Source organism: Eleutherodactylus coqui, chromosome 2 (genome assembly GCF_035609145.1).
Source record: "Eleutherodactylus coqui strain aEleCoq1 chromosome 2, aEleCoq1.hap1, whole genome shotgun sequence".
NCBI classification, from domain to species: domain Eukaryota; kingdom Metazoa; phylum Chordata; class Amphibia; order Anura; family Eleutherodactylidae; genus Eleutherodactylus; species Eleutherodactylus coqui.
The window spans coordinates 170,437,156-170,454,964 of NC_089838.1; the positions used below are offsets into that span (position 1 = coordinate 170,437,156).

The 17,809-nt window shown below is 42.5% G+C and overlaps 1 protein-coding gene across 2 annotated transcripts in view; it reads right to left on the bottom strand.

Annotated features, from left to right (window-relative positions):
* The window catches only part of CPNE8 (copine 8), a 251,176-nt gene that overhangs the window by 49,490 nt on the left and 183,877 nt on the right, over window positions 1-17,809 (bottom strand). For both annotated transcript variants that reach the window (XM_066591905.1, XM_066591906.1), the window contains 2 exons: window positions 17,527-17,580; window positions 12,990-13,051 (listed from right to left, as the gene is read on the bottom strand). In XM_066591905.1, the coding sequence (XP_066448002.1) occupies window positions 12,990-13,051; window positions 17,527-17,580 (116 nt within the window). The remainder of the gene's footprint in view (window positions 1-12,989; window positions 13,052-17,526; window positions 17,581-17,809) is intronic.

Genomic DNA, 17,809 nt, shown 5'->3' on the forward strand with positions numbered 1-17,809 from the left:
TGCCATAGGATTGCATTAGATAATGCAATCCTATGCAGACAGCTGCGATTTGACCGCATGAAAACACGCGCGGTAAACAAATCGCAACATGTCCTATTTCTGTGCGAGCCTCGCAAAGGCCCACACAGAAACGTCACCTCTGACGCGCCGGCTCTGCTCTGCAAATGTGCCAGCTGGGCGGCAGCCGGCACATAGCAGGGCGGAAGAGACGGCAGAGTAGGTGAGCACCGGGTGACTGCAGGGGCATGGCTCACATCCCACTGCAAGAATTCTCGCAGCTGGAACCGACCTGAAGCTTATTTACCACATTGCCTGCCACATAAAAAAAAAAATAAACTACCGGTAATTTAATGAAAAATTTGTTATTTATTTGTTTCCTGTGCATGAGTTATATATAACTCATGAGGCCCCGGGCTCAACACTGGCATGAATTAAATACAGCTTACATGGCAGTTAATGTTATTTTCTGTTCGTGAATTATATATAATTCACAACGTTCCAAACTCAAAATTAGCATGCATTAAATACAACTCACATGGCGGTAAATATGTTAAACCTTTCACATATTTCAATGGGTATTTCAGTAAGACTGTTATCCCTCATCCAAAAAATAAGTGATAACTAGCTCATCAATGCATGTCCGACTACTGGGGCCCTCACCGATAGCCAGAACAGGGGTCCCCATATCCCTCTAAGAGATTCGCAAAATTAATAGAGCTGCAGTGCATAATTTGTCACCACTCCATTTGTTTCAATGTGAGTGCCAAATAGCTGAGTTCAAGTGTTTGGCAATCTTCAATGCTCTCATTGAATTGAATGGAGCAGTGGCTGAGTGAGCATGTGCACTATCGTTCCAATCATTTTGACAATCTCTCAGGGGGATCTGGAAACACCACCTCTCAGCTAGTTAACCCCCATCAATAGGATAGGGGTTAATGCAATCTTGCCAGAATACCCCTTTAAATAGGCACAATCATTTCAACAAGCTTAGCAGAAGTCAATAGTTCAAGCCTTTGCAATGTACCTTAGAGAAAAATGTCTTTTTCTACACTTATGAGCAACTGTTTCTCCTCCCCTGCCTCCTGCACTAATCATTCACTCTGAAAGGCAGAGATACAGTTGAAGGCTCTCATAAGTTTTCTCTCTGACCTCCGTGCTGGATTAATAGCTACACTGATCAGTACTGCGTGCTACTGCTGCTTCTAAGAATGTGCTAGAGCAATAGGAGAGAAGGATCTCCTCTTCTCTGTGTGTCCTGTGTATGGGAGACATTATAGCAGCTAGTCTACACCCACTAGCTCAGGGAAAACTGACAGATACAGAGATCTGCTGAGAAATTCCATATAAAAAGTCACATAATGGCCAGAAGTGAAATGACTTTGCAACACAACTTATTCTGAAAAGTCCCCCATGACGACAGGTATGCTTAGCCATTCTTGTTTTATAAGTCCCAGTCTCCATATAGAATATCCCTTTAGGCCTCATGTCCACGGGGAAAATCAGATCCGCTGCAGATTCTCCATGGAGAATCTGCAGCGGGTCCCTCCTGCCCCGCGGACATGAGCGCCGAAAATAGCAATTTAAAGCATTTACCTTTCCGGCGCGGGCGACGAAGCTCTGCTCTTCCTCACGGCCGGATCTTCATTTTCGGCCGGCGGATGAATTCCTGACGCCGGCGGCACGTCGCCGGCACGTCGTCGACGTGCCGCGCGCATGCGCCGGGCACATCCGCCGAGCCGAAGCAAGGGAGATGCGGCCGTGAGGAAGAGAAGAGCTTCGCGGTCCGCTGCGGGTGAGTAAATGCTTTAAATTCCTATTTTAGGTCTCCCGCGGATCCGGACGGCTTCCATAGGCTTCAATAGAAGCCCGCGGGAGCCGTCCCCGCGGGAGACCCGCATGAAAATGGAGCATGGTCCAGATTTTTTCATGCTCCATTTTTTTTAAAATCACTTTTATTGACGATCCGCGGGTATTTATGTACCCGCGGGTGGTCAATGCATCCCTATGGGATGCGGATCCGCATGCAGGAAATCCGCTGCGGATCCTAAATCCTATTTTCCCCGTGGACATGAGCCCTTAAAGGGAACTAAATTATGATGCTTTTAGGGTACGTGACAAAGAGCCAGGCGATGTATTTTTTATACTCGCCCACTCCTACAATCCTGTGCTATCACCCAATGAAGTTGGAATGTGGCATGAAAATCTGACTCTTTTCAGAGTCACTTGTGCATGCTCTTCCATAGACTTATATAGGAGTGCATTCACACAGGACTCTGAAAGCATACAAATTTCTGTGCAACACGCAGGCTTCACTGGGTGAAGAGACACTGAATTGTGGGAGGGGGAGAATATAAAAAAATACATCACTGGGCACCTGATCACATTCTCTAACAGCATCATAACTTAATTTATGGTACTGTGAGGACGTTACAGATTCCCTTTAAAACCGAAAGTCTATACTTCAAGATCACATTTTATGGGATTTGTTTTAATTCTACTCTGGTGATGCATAGAGAATAAATTGTGTTACTATCCTTATTCTATATATTTTCTACATAGTAATATTTATGTATGTATAAATTATATACATACCATATGTATGCTGCATAAAAGAATTTGCACCTTCACAAACTCTCAAAAAACAGCACGTTCTAAAGAGACTCAAACACAGATGCAAAGTAAAGTCACTGAAATCTATCAGTCTGGAAAGGGTTATAAAGCCACTGCTAAGACTCTGGGGATCAAGCAAATGACAGGAAGAGCCATTATCTACAAGTGAAGAAGATTCGGAAATAGTGAATCTTCCCAGAAGAAGCCAGCCTACCAGAATTTCACCGATAGCGAATTGCCGACTCAACTTGGAGGTTACAAAATAATCCAAAACATCATCAACTGCAGGCTTCATTCTGTTTAGTTAAGTCAATGTACACGATTCTACGATAAGACAGACCCCGGGTACCAATGGCCTTCATGGGAGAGCTGCAAGGTGCATACCATTGCATATCAAAAAGAACACAAAGGCTAGTCTCACATTTGTCAAGAAACATCAGGATGACGCCCAAGACTTTTGTGATCATCTGTCAACAGATGTGTCAAAGGTGTTTTTTTATGGAAGATATGGGTCCCCCTACATCTGGGAAAAAGCTAACACCCACCACATTCCACAACAATAATATACCACCGTCAAACATGGTGGCAATCGTATAATGGTCTGGGGCCGCTTTGCATCTATAGGACCTGAACGACTTGTCAGAACTGATGGAACAATGAATGTTGCTATCAGAAAGTCCTGAAGAATGTCTGCCCATCAGGTTATGACTGAAAGCTCACATGCATTTGGTTTATGCAGCACAACAATTGGTTTACGAAGCACACAAGTACATGTCTGAATGGCTCAAAGGAAACCAAATTAAGGTTTTGGAGTCACTGACTCCAAGTCCTGACTTGCATTCCATTTAGACATGAAGGCAAGACCTTAGTTCCTGCTCTAAAATCCTCCAATGTAGCTTAATTAAAACATTACTGCAAATAAAAGGGAAAAAATTCCTCAACAGCAATGGTGGCAGAAGCGGTTATTAGGGCAGTTATTAGGTTTACGGCAATTACATTTCACATAGGTGATATAGGTTTTGAATTACCGTATATACCGGCGTATAAGGTGACGGGGCGTATAAGACAACCCCCCAACTGTCACCTTATACGCCGGGAATACAGCGGAGCAAAAAATAAAAATCATTACTCACTTCCCCCGGCGTTCTGCGGCGCTGCTGCAGGATGTCGCTCCCTCCTGGTCCCCGGCAGAGCATTGCTTTCTGGACGCAGGGCTTGAAATCCCCGCCTCCAGAAAACACACGTGCCTTCAGCCAATCACAGCCAATGACAATGATGTCATTGAATGGCTGTGATTGGCTGACGGCGTGTGTTAGCTAATCACAGTAGCTTTCTGGAGGCGGGGATTTCAAGCCCTGCGTCCAGAAAGCAATGTTCTGCCAGGGACCAGGAGGGAGCGACAGCCTGCAGCAGCGCCGCAGAACGCCGGGGGAGGTGAGTAATGAATTTTTTTTTGACACTTTCTTTTTTTTTGTAGTACCGGCGTATAAGACGACCCCCGACTTCAGAGCAGATTTTTCGGGGTTCAAAAGTCGTCTTATACGCCAGTATATACGGTAATTATCCATACTAATATAAATGTGCAAGTAACTCTGTCTGTCTGTTACCTTTTCACAGTTTAGAGATTTTGCTAAAATTTGGCAGGGAGGAAATACATCTCTAGGGAGCGCAACAAGACAAATTTATTTGGAGATGCGCAGGTGCACCTCTGCTCCGCCACCGCGTGGAGAGGCAGAAGGGAAGGGGGTGCACATCATAAGCTATGCCTACACAAACAGGCAGACACGTTAGGGCAGACGTCATTGCCGCACGTATGTGATTATTAAGCTAGCAGGGATACCCAGCGTTGCCTGGGATTAAAATGTGAACGAAAGACACATTAACATGGATTGAGATTTAAAAGAAAATCTATCTGTGTTGCCCATAGCAACCAATCACAGCGCAGCTTTTATTTTACTTCAGCAGTATAACAAATAGCAACCAATCACGGCGCTGCTTTTATTTTACCTCAGCTGCTTAAGGCCTCATGTCCACTTGCACACACTGATTCCACTGCTGAATCCCGCAGTGAAATCCGTGCATGCATGCGACAATGGAGAGGGAAAAGACATTTTTCTTAGCTCTCTGGTTGCTGCGGGACTCTCTGACGTTCAGGAAGGATCTTCTTTCTTCTGGCCAGCAGATGTGCTTGGCACACCGGAAGCATGCCGAGCGCAAGTGCCATGCAGAGCTTTTTTTTTTCTTTTTTTAACCTCCTGCTCTCCCGCGTACCCGCGGCACAGCACAAAAACAGCTGCGGCTGTGCCGCGGACACAGAAAGCTTCCAGAAGCTTCTTTGAAAGCTGCGGGTGCCATCCGTATGGGAGACCCGCAGGGAAATGGAGCATGCTACGATTTCTTCCCGTGTGTGCGACCCGCACGTCAGGAAGAAATCCCATCCGCATGCTTTTAGCTGCCCTATGGATGCTAATGCATCCCTGTGGGCAGCAAGACGCACGGATCTCCTGTGCGGGGGCCACGCGCGGATGTTATGAATAAAATCCACACGTGGACATTGGGCCTAAGAAATGGTTTCCTTTTGATACGTGTATACATCCCACAAAACCTTTATGTCCTATTAAAAGATGACAAGACCACAAATGTATGAAGTGTACAAAACTGCGCTGACAGCAGATCGCATTCAGATTCCTTTCACTATTTTGACTTTTTACATTTCAATATACAGCAAAACACAGATTAGATTTTAAAAAATACAAATTCCACTTGGACGAAGTCGCGGGTTACAAGCTAGTTTTCAATAAATGGAATGTCCATTGAAAAGCTGCATTTTGTGATAACACGTGTCGTTTTTATCTCCTATTACAATTAGTTGGATGATCTGAAACATTTAAATGTGGCAAATTAATAAAAATTAGAAGAAATTGGGTGAGATGCAAATACTTTTAAATTACACGCAGCGCTAGGAAAAATTTATATTTTATGACTTTATTCAATATTCTAATCTGCAACATGGCACAGTACAATGCTAGTGAACAGCTTGGAACTGCATATAACAGTGAGAAATCAGTTTTGGTCATTATGGAAATAACCAGAATACTGTGTTTTTTGATGCCAGATTCAGCCAACAGCTATAAGGGTTATTCGCTGACATTCTAGACAGTTCTGTGTGTACAGAGTGTTCAATTTGTCACCAAAAATAGGATAGAAAACTCAGAGGTTCTGATAAGATAAAACAGAACAATCCTTCCTGCAGTGACAAATTATCACCACCTTTCATGGATTCCCTTTATTCAAACGTGCTGCAGAATTCGCACTAGTCTTTCTCACAATCCACTTGTATGTTAGGATTTATTGCCCACACCATCACATTGTGTGACCCTATTATACTGAGGTGATATTTTAAGATCGGTTACATTTTTTCTGTATAAAAGGGATAAATCTATTCATATTTGGAAGACCGCAAGATTTCATGTATTGTATAAAGTATTTATACACATTCAACAATCTAAAATAATGATATATGCTATCATAGCAAGGACCTGAAAAACATGACAAAAGTTACCATCTTTTGTAATTACTGAAGAATTAATGTTTTTATTCCATCATTACAAGTCTATTTAAGGATTCACGTCACTGAATTAAATACAACAAAGAAACCCAAATCGTGCAGTTTTGACATCAAAGAAAAAAAAGTGTTACCAAATTCACACTAGATGAGATGCTGAGTTCCTATTTCTTAGATCTGTATTTGGAAAGCATCATAAATTATGATGCTGGGTAACATTTCCTTGGTAGTGTTATAGGAAAACTGAGGGTGGTTTCACATTAGTGTCGGAACCTCAGGCCGGAGGGTCCATCGCAGATCTGGCTGTAAATACCGAAATCAAAAGCACTGCATGAAGCGCTTTTTCTTCAGTCTCAAAACCGGTCAGCTGGGCGGAAAGTGGGCAGACCCCATTACCAATAGGTTCTACCCAGCGTTGTTCGGTTCCGTCCAAAAGGTGGAACTGTTTAGCCCCAGGGATTCCTCTTTTCTGCTCCCTGAACGGAGCAGGCAAGTGGAATCCTCAGCGCAGGTGTGAAACCATGCTAACACTTTAAAGAAGAATTAATATATTTTCCTTAAAGTAATTCTTTATAAAAAGGACCTGTAACTGGATATAGTCAACAGGCATGGGGCTACAGTTTTGTAGCCGCAGCCACATTGAGCCTATCCCTGCTTCTTTTTTTTTTTTCATATTCACCTCCATTCACCCAGAAAGGCTGCTCATAGGTATGGCTTCCTGCTCTGTCTGTCAAATGGGAGATCCTAACACCACTCACGTCAGACTTCATTAACAGAGTGACCCCACTTACAGTGATTGGTAGGAAAGTGCATACTTCTTAATAAATTTGCCATATCTCTGATCATCCTGTGTGCCAGAAAGTCAAATTTACATCAGGTGTTTGTCCAAAATTTACTCCAGCTTTTGGTAATAGTTTATAATAAATTTATCAGGATGCTGGTGTCCCCAGTCTTTGCATTAAGCCCACCCACTTAGGATGTGGAAAAAGTGCAAATTGTTGCAAATTTTTGCACAATTACCGTATATACCGCCGTATAAGACGACCTTTGAGCCCAGCAAAATCTTTGCAAAAGCCGGGGGTCGTCTTATACGGCGAGTACTAAAAATTCCTGCACTAAAAGCTGCAGTAGAATCAGCGGTCGGCGTACGGCAGAACTTACCATGCTGTACGGAGCCGGCTCGGGCACGAGAGAATGACAGTCAGCCCCCCCTGATGTTGCCGCGGAGGACTTCTGCTGACTCTTGTGCGCCGGCAGCCTCCTCATCCCCGCCCCTCGTCTGTAGTCTCAGCGCTTGACAGCTGGACTCTCCGCTCTGTGGGACCCCGCTGAGAGCGAAAACATCGCGGCAAGGAAGCGCAGGCGATGCGGACTAATGGTAAGTCTCCCCGGGGTCTTTGTGGAACTTCCGATGGGCGGGACGGGCGGGACGCTATCGGAGGTTGCTGGGTGACCGGAGTGGAGGGACCGCATATTACCGGCAGCAGTTTCTGCTTAGGTTAAGCAGCGCTGCTGATTAGAGCCACCTGATTGGTGCACACTGTGCAGTCACGTGGTGCCGAAGAGCCAATCAGGTGGCTCTAATCAGCAGCGCTGCTTAACCTAAGCAGAAACTGCTACCGGTAATATGCGGAGGGACCCATGGTGCTCCTGGTGACCCGCGGCGCTATAAGGTACCGTATTTGGACCCATAATGTATTTAGATGCATAGCAATATGGCAATAGTCTTAGAGACAGGGAGGGCTGGGCAGGCAGGGAGCTGAGCAATCCAAGCAGGCTTTGTATACAACAACCAGCCAATCGCCGGTAAGGTACCGTACATCGCTTGCTGTGATTGGCTGGTTGTTGTATACCACATACAGCACCACTATCTGTACCTGTTTATTCAGCATAGCACCATTATCCAGTACATACATACAGTACAGTATACGGTACACATGTCCAACAGTCAAAACCCTGTCATGGCTCCAGATCCACCAGCAAGAAGAAAGAAGTATGAAGCCAGTTTCAAACTTAAAGTTGTAAAGTTTGCCATGGAACATAATAACTGCGCTGCTGCCAGACAATATGGAGTAACAGAGAAGATGGTTCGGGTGCGCCTGGAAAGAGGGGTAGTCTTATACGGCGAGTATATCTCAAACTCTAGATTTTAACTGCAAAAGTTGGGGGTCGTCTTATACGCCCAGTCGTCTTATACGCCGGTATATACGGTACATCTTCAATGAAAATTAGTTACCTTTTAATGCCATACTTCTGTTGCACAGCCCTACATAATTCCTTCCTGTATCTTTATATCCGTCAAAGTAGATCTATGAATAATGATCAGTATAAGCTCAATCATATTGCAGCACTGCATCCACAGGCAAGCACAAAGACTTTGAACTGTACATCTACTCAGTCATTTTATTGTAAGATTTTTTTCACAATACTGCGGTTTATGATCTGACTATTCTATGTTTAGCTGACAGTTACAAGTACAAGGGGCTGCTGATAAGTCTTTGGCTTTACCCAGAAAGAAATGAGATAGGAAGATGAAACTTTACATTTATTCCACATACTCTCCACTGATGTCAACACACTTCTTACATCAGTATTCCAAGTTCTGTAAGCCTTGCAAAAAGAAGGATTTCGGTTATGCCTCTAACCAGTCATCCGTAGCAGCCATGGCATCAGAACTGGTCTGAAATTTGGTACCCTTGAGGTGTTTCTTCAGGTTTGGAAACAGATAATAGTCGGAGGGAGCTAGATCTGGTGAATAAGGTGGGTGGTCAACCAGCTGGAAGCCTAGTTTTGCCATGGTCGCTTGTGCAGTGTGAGCGGAGGCGTTGTCTTGCAGGAACAAGATTCCTTTGGACAGCTTGCCGTGCCTTTTGGTCTTCAGAGCTGCCTTCAATTGGTCCAAAAGTTCAATGTAATACCTTGATGGTAGAACCATTTTAAAGTAGTCCACTAGCAGCACGCCCTCCTTATCCCAGAACACAGACGCCATCACCTTAGTGGCTGATTTTTGCACCCTGAACTTTGGGCGAGGAGAACCACTGTGCCTCCACTCTTTTGACTGCTCCTTGGTTTCAGGGTCATACAAATAAATCCAGGTCTCCATCCATAGTGACCAGTCGATCCAGGAAGTTCTTATCAGTCCGGAAAGCTGACAAATGGACAGGGAAGTTTTCACTCGCATGCTTTTCTGATCTGTTGTCAAACATTTGGTGACCCACTTTGCAGATGACTTCTTCATGTTCAAATATTAATGGATAATATTAATGACACAAACACATTCATGAGAAATCCCCAGGATGTCTGCTATTCCTTTAGCTGAAATTGGCCGAATCTCCAGTATGAGGTTGTGCACAGCATCGACGATCTCCGAACCTCTCGGTCGTCCAGGATGTTCCTCATCATTGGTGGTGAAGTGGCCCATTTTAAATTTGGTAACCCAGTTCCTAACTGTAGAATATGAAGGTCATTGATCCCCCAATGTCTGCGACATATCACCATGAATATCCTTCGCGGACTTTCCTTGCAGAAACAAGAATTTTATCACTCCTCCGCCCTTATTTGCTGTGAATATCACCTTAGACTCCGCCATTTTGTTTTCCCGCGGGCCTAGATCACTATTACCATAAACTACATTAAACCCTGAGGGCACAAGGCCTAGACAGAGACCAAAAAGAACACCATAGGAAATTAATTGAAGCAGACGATAAAAAGTAGAAACGCAGACATGAACACCAAGAGATATATCACACCGATAAAGAGACAACTAGGAGTATTAGGTGAATACCATAGTTGGCGATCAGCCTCCACAGACTGCTACAGCCACACCAAATGTAACCACTTCACAAAAGCGACGGTAAGTTTATGATCTGCAGTATGAAGGGTGTATGCAGCAGCTTCTGATAGCTGACAGCTGTCTGCCACTGCCACAATCATAACTAGCTCCAATCTTAGCCATTATCTACATGCTGTGGGCAAAGCAGACAGCGTTTCTAAACAGTCAGCCAAGGCGAGGCCCCTCTCTGGTGCCCCATCCTCTCCCCATGACACAATCAGCAGCTGTCGATGAGCTAGCAACGTAGGCCAAGTCAAATGATGGCTCCCAGGGCTGCCATACATGCATGCCTATCAAGTACAGTCGAAATAAAAAATGTAGAAATCTTTGAAAGACTTTTTTTTTTTAAACATTAAAGAAATAAAAGAAAATATTAAAAGTTCAACAACAGCCTCTTTTCCCATAAAAATCTAAACAATGAACAAACTTTATATTTCTGGTGTCTTTGGGATTGTTAAAAGTACGAAATATTAAAATATAGTACTATTCATATCACAGGGTGAACACCGTAAAAAAAATAAAAAAATCAGATAATGCCAGAATTGGTTTTTTTTTGGTACTCAAACTCTCAAGAAAATTTAAAAAGTGATCAAAGTAGTTATGTACCCCAAAATGGTAACAATAAAAACGACAGCCCTCCCCACAAAAAACAAGCCCATGCACAGCACAATCAATGAAAAAAATAAAGTTATAGGTTGCTGCCACAACCCTTTGAAATGGGCAGTCCCCACATATGCACAATACTCTCAAGTAGTCACAGAGTTAAGCATTCTAAAAAAAGGTATGAATTCTTTAAAGCATTCAAGGACCAAATTTTAAGCCCTGCACCTTTTTATATTAGGCTGCCTGTCCACGGGCGTTACGGTATCCCGCTGCCCAGGAGCAGGAGCCTGCAGACGGATCTCCGTGATCAGCCTATCTGACAGATAGACTGACTGCGGAGAATCGTGGCAATTCACAGCATGCTGCGATTCTCCGCTCTCGGGCGGCAAATCGCAGCATGCTGTGAATTGCCACGACCGCAGAGAATCATGGCAATTCACAGCATGCTGCGATTTGCCGCCCGCGAGCGGAGAATCGCAATGATACCCAACGTTATGAAAAGCATGCAGTGCGTTCCGCCCTGCGGCCGGATTATTGCCGCGGAAAACGCAATGCAAACCCGCCCGTAGACAGGCTGCCTTAAAGCTTCAAATGTTAAAGGGGTTGTCCCATGAAAGCAAGTGGGGTTAAGCACTTCTGTATGGCCATATTAATGCACTTTGTAATATACATCGTGCATTAAATATTGGCCATACAGAAGTTATACACTTACCCCCTCCCGGTGTTGGCGTCCCGTCTCCATGGCGACGAACAAACTTCTTCTCTGGTCGCCGCAACAGTCGCGCTTGCGCTTCGCATGGATGGTTCGGGCTCACGAGCTGCGTCCTGGCTCCTCCCCCTTCTCAGCGTCATCGCTCCGCTCCGCCCCCGTCATATGGTGCCGATCAGCCAATGAGGTGGCTGTAATCGGCAGTGGAACGCAGACTGGAGAAGAACATCCACGGCGCACCATGGGAGAAGACCCGCGGCGCCATCTTTGAAAGAAGAATCTTCAAAGCTGCAGAACGGGGATCCAGGTAAGCGAATCTTTTTTTAAAAAAAAAAAAAACAAATGGATGTGCTTTTACTGTGTGATATGTGGGGGTCTGTGCAAAAAAAAAAATTTTTAGGTTTCGGCTCGGGACAACCCCTTTAACAAGTGTAAAAAGACAAAATAAAGCATTCAAATGAAAGCAAAACAGTTTTAAGATAAAAAAAAAAGGGAAGAAACAAAAATACAAATCTATAGAGTCTTTTCTGCTTCCTTGAGGGCAGGATGAAGAAGGGAAATCACCTCAGATTTGTCTGACCTCCATACTGTGAACACCTCTCAATTTCCTAATGGACCACTGTGTGGTCATTTATTGTTGTAGTTCTTGATTTAAGTTTCAGAACTACCCATCAATTAATCGGGCAATTTTTTTGTTTAGGACTAGTCGGACAGCGCGTTTATAAAGGGGCAAATACCATGAATATTAAATCATTCATTTTCCTGTAATCCCCTCACTATGAGAGGATGTAGAATGTTCAGTTTGGATAAATAGATATCATTTTGCCCAATCTTTTAAGCGCGCACAACCAATACTGCATAGGAATCGAATGTGACACTTTATCCAAGGGATAATAACCCATCTTCCCCAAGATCTATTCCCTGCAGTAAAGCTTCTTGGCCAGTTCAAAGAGTTTAGTGTATCCAAAATATTTGGGTAATTAGATGCACTGTCAGGCCTAAGCACGTAATCAGATTGCAAATGCTTGGTGCCATTAAATAGAGCACAGAATAAGGCCTCAAAGACAATGGTCTATGTACAGTATAAGACTAGCATCCTTTGCTCTCAAAGAAAATCAAGCTTTTCAGAATAAGCTGACAGTCTTGTATGTTTACAAGATATAGCACTAAATTGGGCTATTATGTGACTTGGATCCTGTATTTTTCTCCAGCTTTCCTCTGTGAAGTTTTCCTATCTAAATTCTTATTTTTCCTATAATGCTCAGAGTTCAGGTCCAGAAATCCGCGGACAACCCGAGATACACTTCCATATTACAGATGCAAAATGAGCCTTAAAATATGGTAGCATGTCACTGGCCTAATAGCTAAAAAAAACTGCAGGCAGGCGAGTGGGGCTAGCAGCGCCTCATGAATAAGTGTGACTCATCTCTGCTAGAGAGCTGCAGGAACAACCTGTATATTTGTTACAAAACACTTCATATTACCCTATCAGTGACAAACCATTAAACCCAAGTTGCGTCACTGAGGATAGCTGAAATTACATGACATGTTCTCATTAGATTCATTTTCAACAGTACTTAATTGAAATAGGTTATTGTCTAAAATACATTTCTTTTAAGTGTTTATTACAACGCAGTTTTTTTTCTGAATACATTTTAAAAACCACTTACCCTCCTTTAATGTAATCAAGGAATGAAACTTCTGTTTCCACTAGAAAAGAAAGCAAAGTCACCTAAAAGCAAAGTAAAAATGATTAGAAATAACACTACATTACAGTATATTAACTAGGATCTCCATATACAAATTGCCCTTATAGCTCATAAAGCCATATCCACTTTACATTTAAACCTCTTCAAGTCTTATAGTGCTTTATTCATATTCATCCTGTATTAAAAAGTAGTGGAGTGTAAAAATCTAATTGTTTGGATTCCTTTAAAGCTTGGAAAAGTGTAATCTTTAGACAAGAATCCTTTTTTTTGGGATTAGGTATTTAAGGTTACTTCCAAAGACTAATGTTTCTTTCTTAACTTACATTGCTTTATCAATCACAATGAAGCAGTGCGCAAACTTTAGCCTGTGATGCTATTCTGTGTCGCTCCCAACCATCTGGTCTCAGACATACTTGTCTGTCTGGCGGTTATTCACGTGCATGTTCCATGCCAAGGGAAAGAAAGGTGAGGCAGAGATCGACAAATACTAATGGTCCGCTGTGTGGCCAAAATGGTACTAGTAGAAACCACATGTTGTCCAGCAAAAAATAAGCCCTCACACCATCCCATTTACAAATAGAAAAAGTTATAGCGTCAGAAGATGGCAATGGTCAACTTTTTATTTTTTTTTATCGTACTATTTTTAGAAAAAAAAATGGAATTGTCAAAATTGTACTGACCACAGAATAAAAAGTTATGTAATCTTTTTCACAGTGTGTATGCAATAACAAGAACACTCCCCCCCCCACCCCAAAGATAGCAGAATTACATATTCTTTTTTCATTTTACTCTACTTAAGAGTGTCAATCAGTGCTCGTTTCATTTTCTTACATAGGCCAAGAGTCTGCTTATGGGGACGACAGATCGTAATTATGATATTCTCCGTTGGGTGGCTGTACACATCCCTATTCATATATGATAGCTGAACTTCCCTATTCAGATGGCTGAACTAGATGGACATTGTCTTCATTCAGCCTAGCATACTATGTTACTATGTTATGTACAGCCAAATTAGCAAGGACGTTTTAGGTTTGTTGAAACTGAAAAATCAGCCAACAATCAAGGAGTCGCTTGCTCATTGACTGATCATTGGTCCTTTTTCATGGCCTAATTGTCAGGTGAACAAGTGTTCAAAGAAAGATTTGGGCTGATACTCGACTGTGTAAAAGGGCTTTAAGAGAAAAATGAAGAAGCAGCAGCAAGTTGTGGGATTTGTAGAAGAAGCTGCGTGCTCTTGTAGAAGAGGCTGATAGCCAAAGGCTATTCCCCAAAAAAGCTACACAACAAAAAGGCAGAAGCAGGAAGGGTCTAAAATGGAAAGCTGGCTGCCATCAGAAAAGATATATGATTAAACACAAAGGCTAATATAACCCTGAAAAAGGAGAATACTGAGAATGAGTGCCTCAGAAGATTAGCAGAGGATAAAGCTGATCAACAAAAACTACAGGAAGAGCAAAGTGCTTGATACAAAGCAGTATATCAAAAATCTTCCAGTAGAATGCCAGCCTTTCTCTAGGTAGACCATAGAAACAAAATCCTCATGAACATCTATTAAAATACATAATATTGTTTTGCAGCTTTAAAATCTAGAGGTTCCCTTGTGGGAGAAGTATTGTTCAATTAGCAATTGTACAAATATTGCAGAATTATTTAAGCACAACCATGCACAGATTATTCATTGATAAGTAAAGGGTGGACAATCCAGAATACCATTCCACTAACTACCTATGTGGGACATTGAACTAAAAAAAAGTCAACAGATCAGACAAAGTACCCTAAGGGCCCCCTGCACACGGGCAGAAATTCCACGGCGGGATTACCCACAGAATTTCCGCCCATGGGAGCTTCCATAGGATTGCGTTAGAAAACGCAATCCTAGGCAGACGGCCGCGATTGGTCCGCGTGAAATCACGCGCGTAAAACAAATCGTGGCTTGCTCTTTTTCTCCCCGGCCGCTGGCTCTGCTCTGCGCATGTGCCAGCTGGCCGGCAGCCGGCACATCAAAGAGCCGAAACCGCGGGAGAGGGGAGTGCCACGGTTGTCCCTGCGGGGGCTCGGGTCGGGTCCCGCTGCGAGAATTCTCGTAGTAGGATCCGACCCAGCCGGCGGCCTTAAGATGTTTTGAGGCAGAGCAGCCTTTTCAGGGGTTTGGGACAGTGTGCTTTTGGAGCAGTGGCTTTTTTTTCTATAATCACAATGGATTGTAAGTAGAGATGAGCGAGCATACTCGTCCGAGCTTGATGCTCGTTCGAGTATTAGGGTGCTCGAGATGCTCGTTACTCGAGACGAGCACCACGCGGTACTCGTCTCGATTAAACGAGCACTGACCATTGAATTCAATGGAGCCGGCAATACAGCCGGCTCCATTGAAAGCAATGGGCTGCCGGCGAGCGCGGGATGAATTTTCGGGAAGGGCTTAAAAATATAAGCCCTTACCTGAAAATCATCCTAAAACGTGTAAAAAAAAATATAAATATATATATATATAAATATATATATAAATATATAAATATATATATATAAATATATATATATAAATATATATATAAAAATATATAAAAAAAAAAAAATATATATATATATATAAATATATATATAAAAATATATAAAAATATATAAAAAAAAAAATAAAAAAAAAAAAATATATATATATATATATATATATATATATATATATATACATATATATACATATACATATATATATATATACATATATATATATATATACATACATACATACATACATACATACACTCACCTTGTCCGTGCAGCCGGCCAGCAGTTCTCCTGAGCTGCTTTCTGTAGTATTCAGCAGGTGGGGATTTAAAATCCCCGCCTGAATGGGCTGCCTCTGATTGGTCACAGCTCTCACCAATCAGAGGCAGCTCTCACTCACCCATTCATGAATTCGTGAGTGAGAGCTGCCTCTGATTGGTCAGGCTGTGACCAATCAGAGGCAGCTCATTCAGCAGGCGGGGATTTTAAATCCCCGGCTGCTGAATACTACTCACAGCAGTTCAGGAGAACTGCTGGCCGGCTGCGGCTGAACTCCGTCTGCCGGGACAAGGCGAGTATTTTTTTTAAACTTTTTACACATTTCTGGATGAATTTCAGGGAAGGGCTTATTTTTTTAAGCCCTTCCTGAAAATTCATCAAGCGCTCGCCGGCAGCCCATTGCTTTCAATGGAGCCGGCTGTTACAGCTGTGGCAGAGGAGAACAATCTTTATGCTGACAGTGCGGGGGGGGGGGGGGGGTGTCTCACTCTTGCCACTATTGTGGCTTAATAGTGAGACCTCGGAGCCCGAAATGCAGCCCTGCATGTTGCTCCTCGCCTACCCTATCCATTTCTGTGTTTTTTACATGACTTTGGTGATTTGCTAAGATTTTCACAAATGAAAAATTTAGCGGAGCACCAGTCATATACAGAAATTCTCGAGTCGCCCATTGACTTCAATGGAGTTCGTTATTCAAAACGAACTCTCGAGCATCACTTAAAGTTCGACTCCAGTAACGAGCACTCGAGCATTTTGGTGCTCGCTCATCTCTAGTTGTAAGTAAGACACTCTTGCTTAAACTTCACTACAGGACACTGAAAACACCAGGAAAAAAGCACTTGCTAAAATTGCATGATTAAAAAAAAAGTTGACTATTTTTTTTTACATGCATTTTTTGAGGTAAAAGGCAGCCAAAAGAGATAGTGTGTGAAGGAAGCATTAAAGTGAAAATGCCTGAGTTCTTGTAGGGATCTTTTGTATTAAAATATTCTATGAGGTAAGGTAAAGTCCCCTGGTCCAAGCCCCGAGTCATGACTTACTCCTAGGGTGACGTCCACATTGTGACATTTTCTTGGAAAACTGTTTTCAAAAGGGAGGGAGGGGGCGGGGGATGGGGGTTGTCATTGCTTTCCCCAGTCATGTTTACCCACCCCCCCCCAAACCCCAGCAAGCTGGGTACTCATTTTACCGACCTTGGAAGGATGAAAGGCTGAGTTCAACCTTGAGGTGGCTACCTGAACCAAGCTAGGAGGAAGAGGCATAACTTTCTCGCATTTCATTTTAAAGCAACTGTTGATATGTGAAATGTTTCAGGCTTAATTTTTATACACCCATTTAAGAAATCTTTGAATACAGCATTGCTTTATATTGCCTTTAACAGCAGGCTTTTTGAAAATCAGCAGGAGGTCTATTTGTGGTGATAATACAGACATTAAAATGTGCTCATAACACGACCATGGGAAAGTTGCCTTATTCTAATCCCATAAAATCTCCCTTTGCTAATTGAAAATGGCTATCATTGGTACACAAGGAAAAAATATCAAGGACATTCAAAATATTTTCAAATTTCTTTATTACTTAAAAGCTGCCATGAAAAATTACTTCACACTTCATATATTCATTAAAATGACAGAATCCCCTTGGAGACTTTTCACTAATAATTTTCAGTTTTCAAGTTCAATACTAATTTATATGTAATAGGAGAATGTGTGTTACTTACAGTTCCTGAATTCACATACTTTTTCTTTTTTCCCTTTTTCTTGGCATTTATTACCTTAAAAATTTGAATACAAAAAGATTATAAAATGATGTATGAAAAAATGAAATATACTGACATTAGAATAAAAGTATAATGTTTAACCACTTTATTTTAAAGGTGCATCTGTGATAATAATCAACTTTCCACAAATCAATACTACAAGCAAATATAAGAAACGTTGTAATGTCTCTTTCTCCACTTAACAGGCACCCCTGTGCCTCCTTAAAGGGGTTGTCAGAGATAA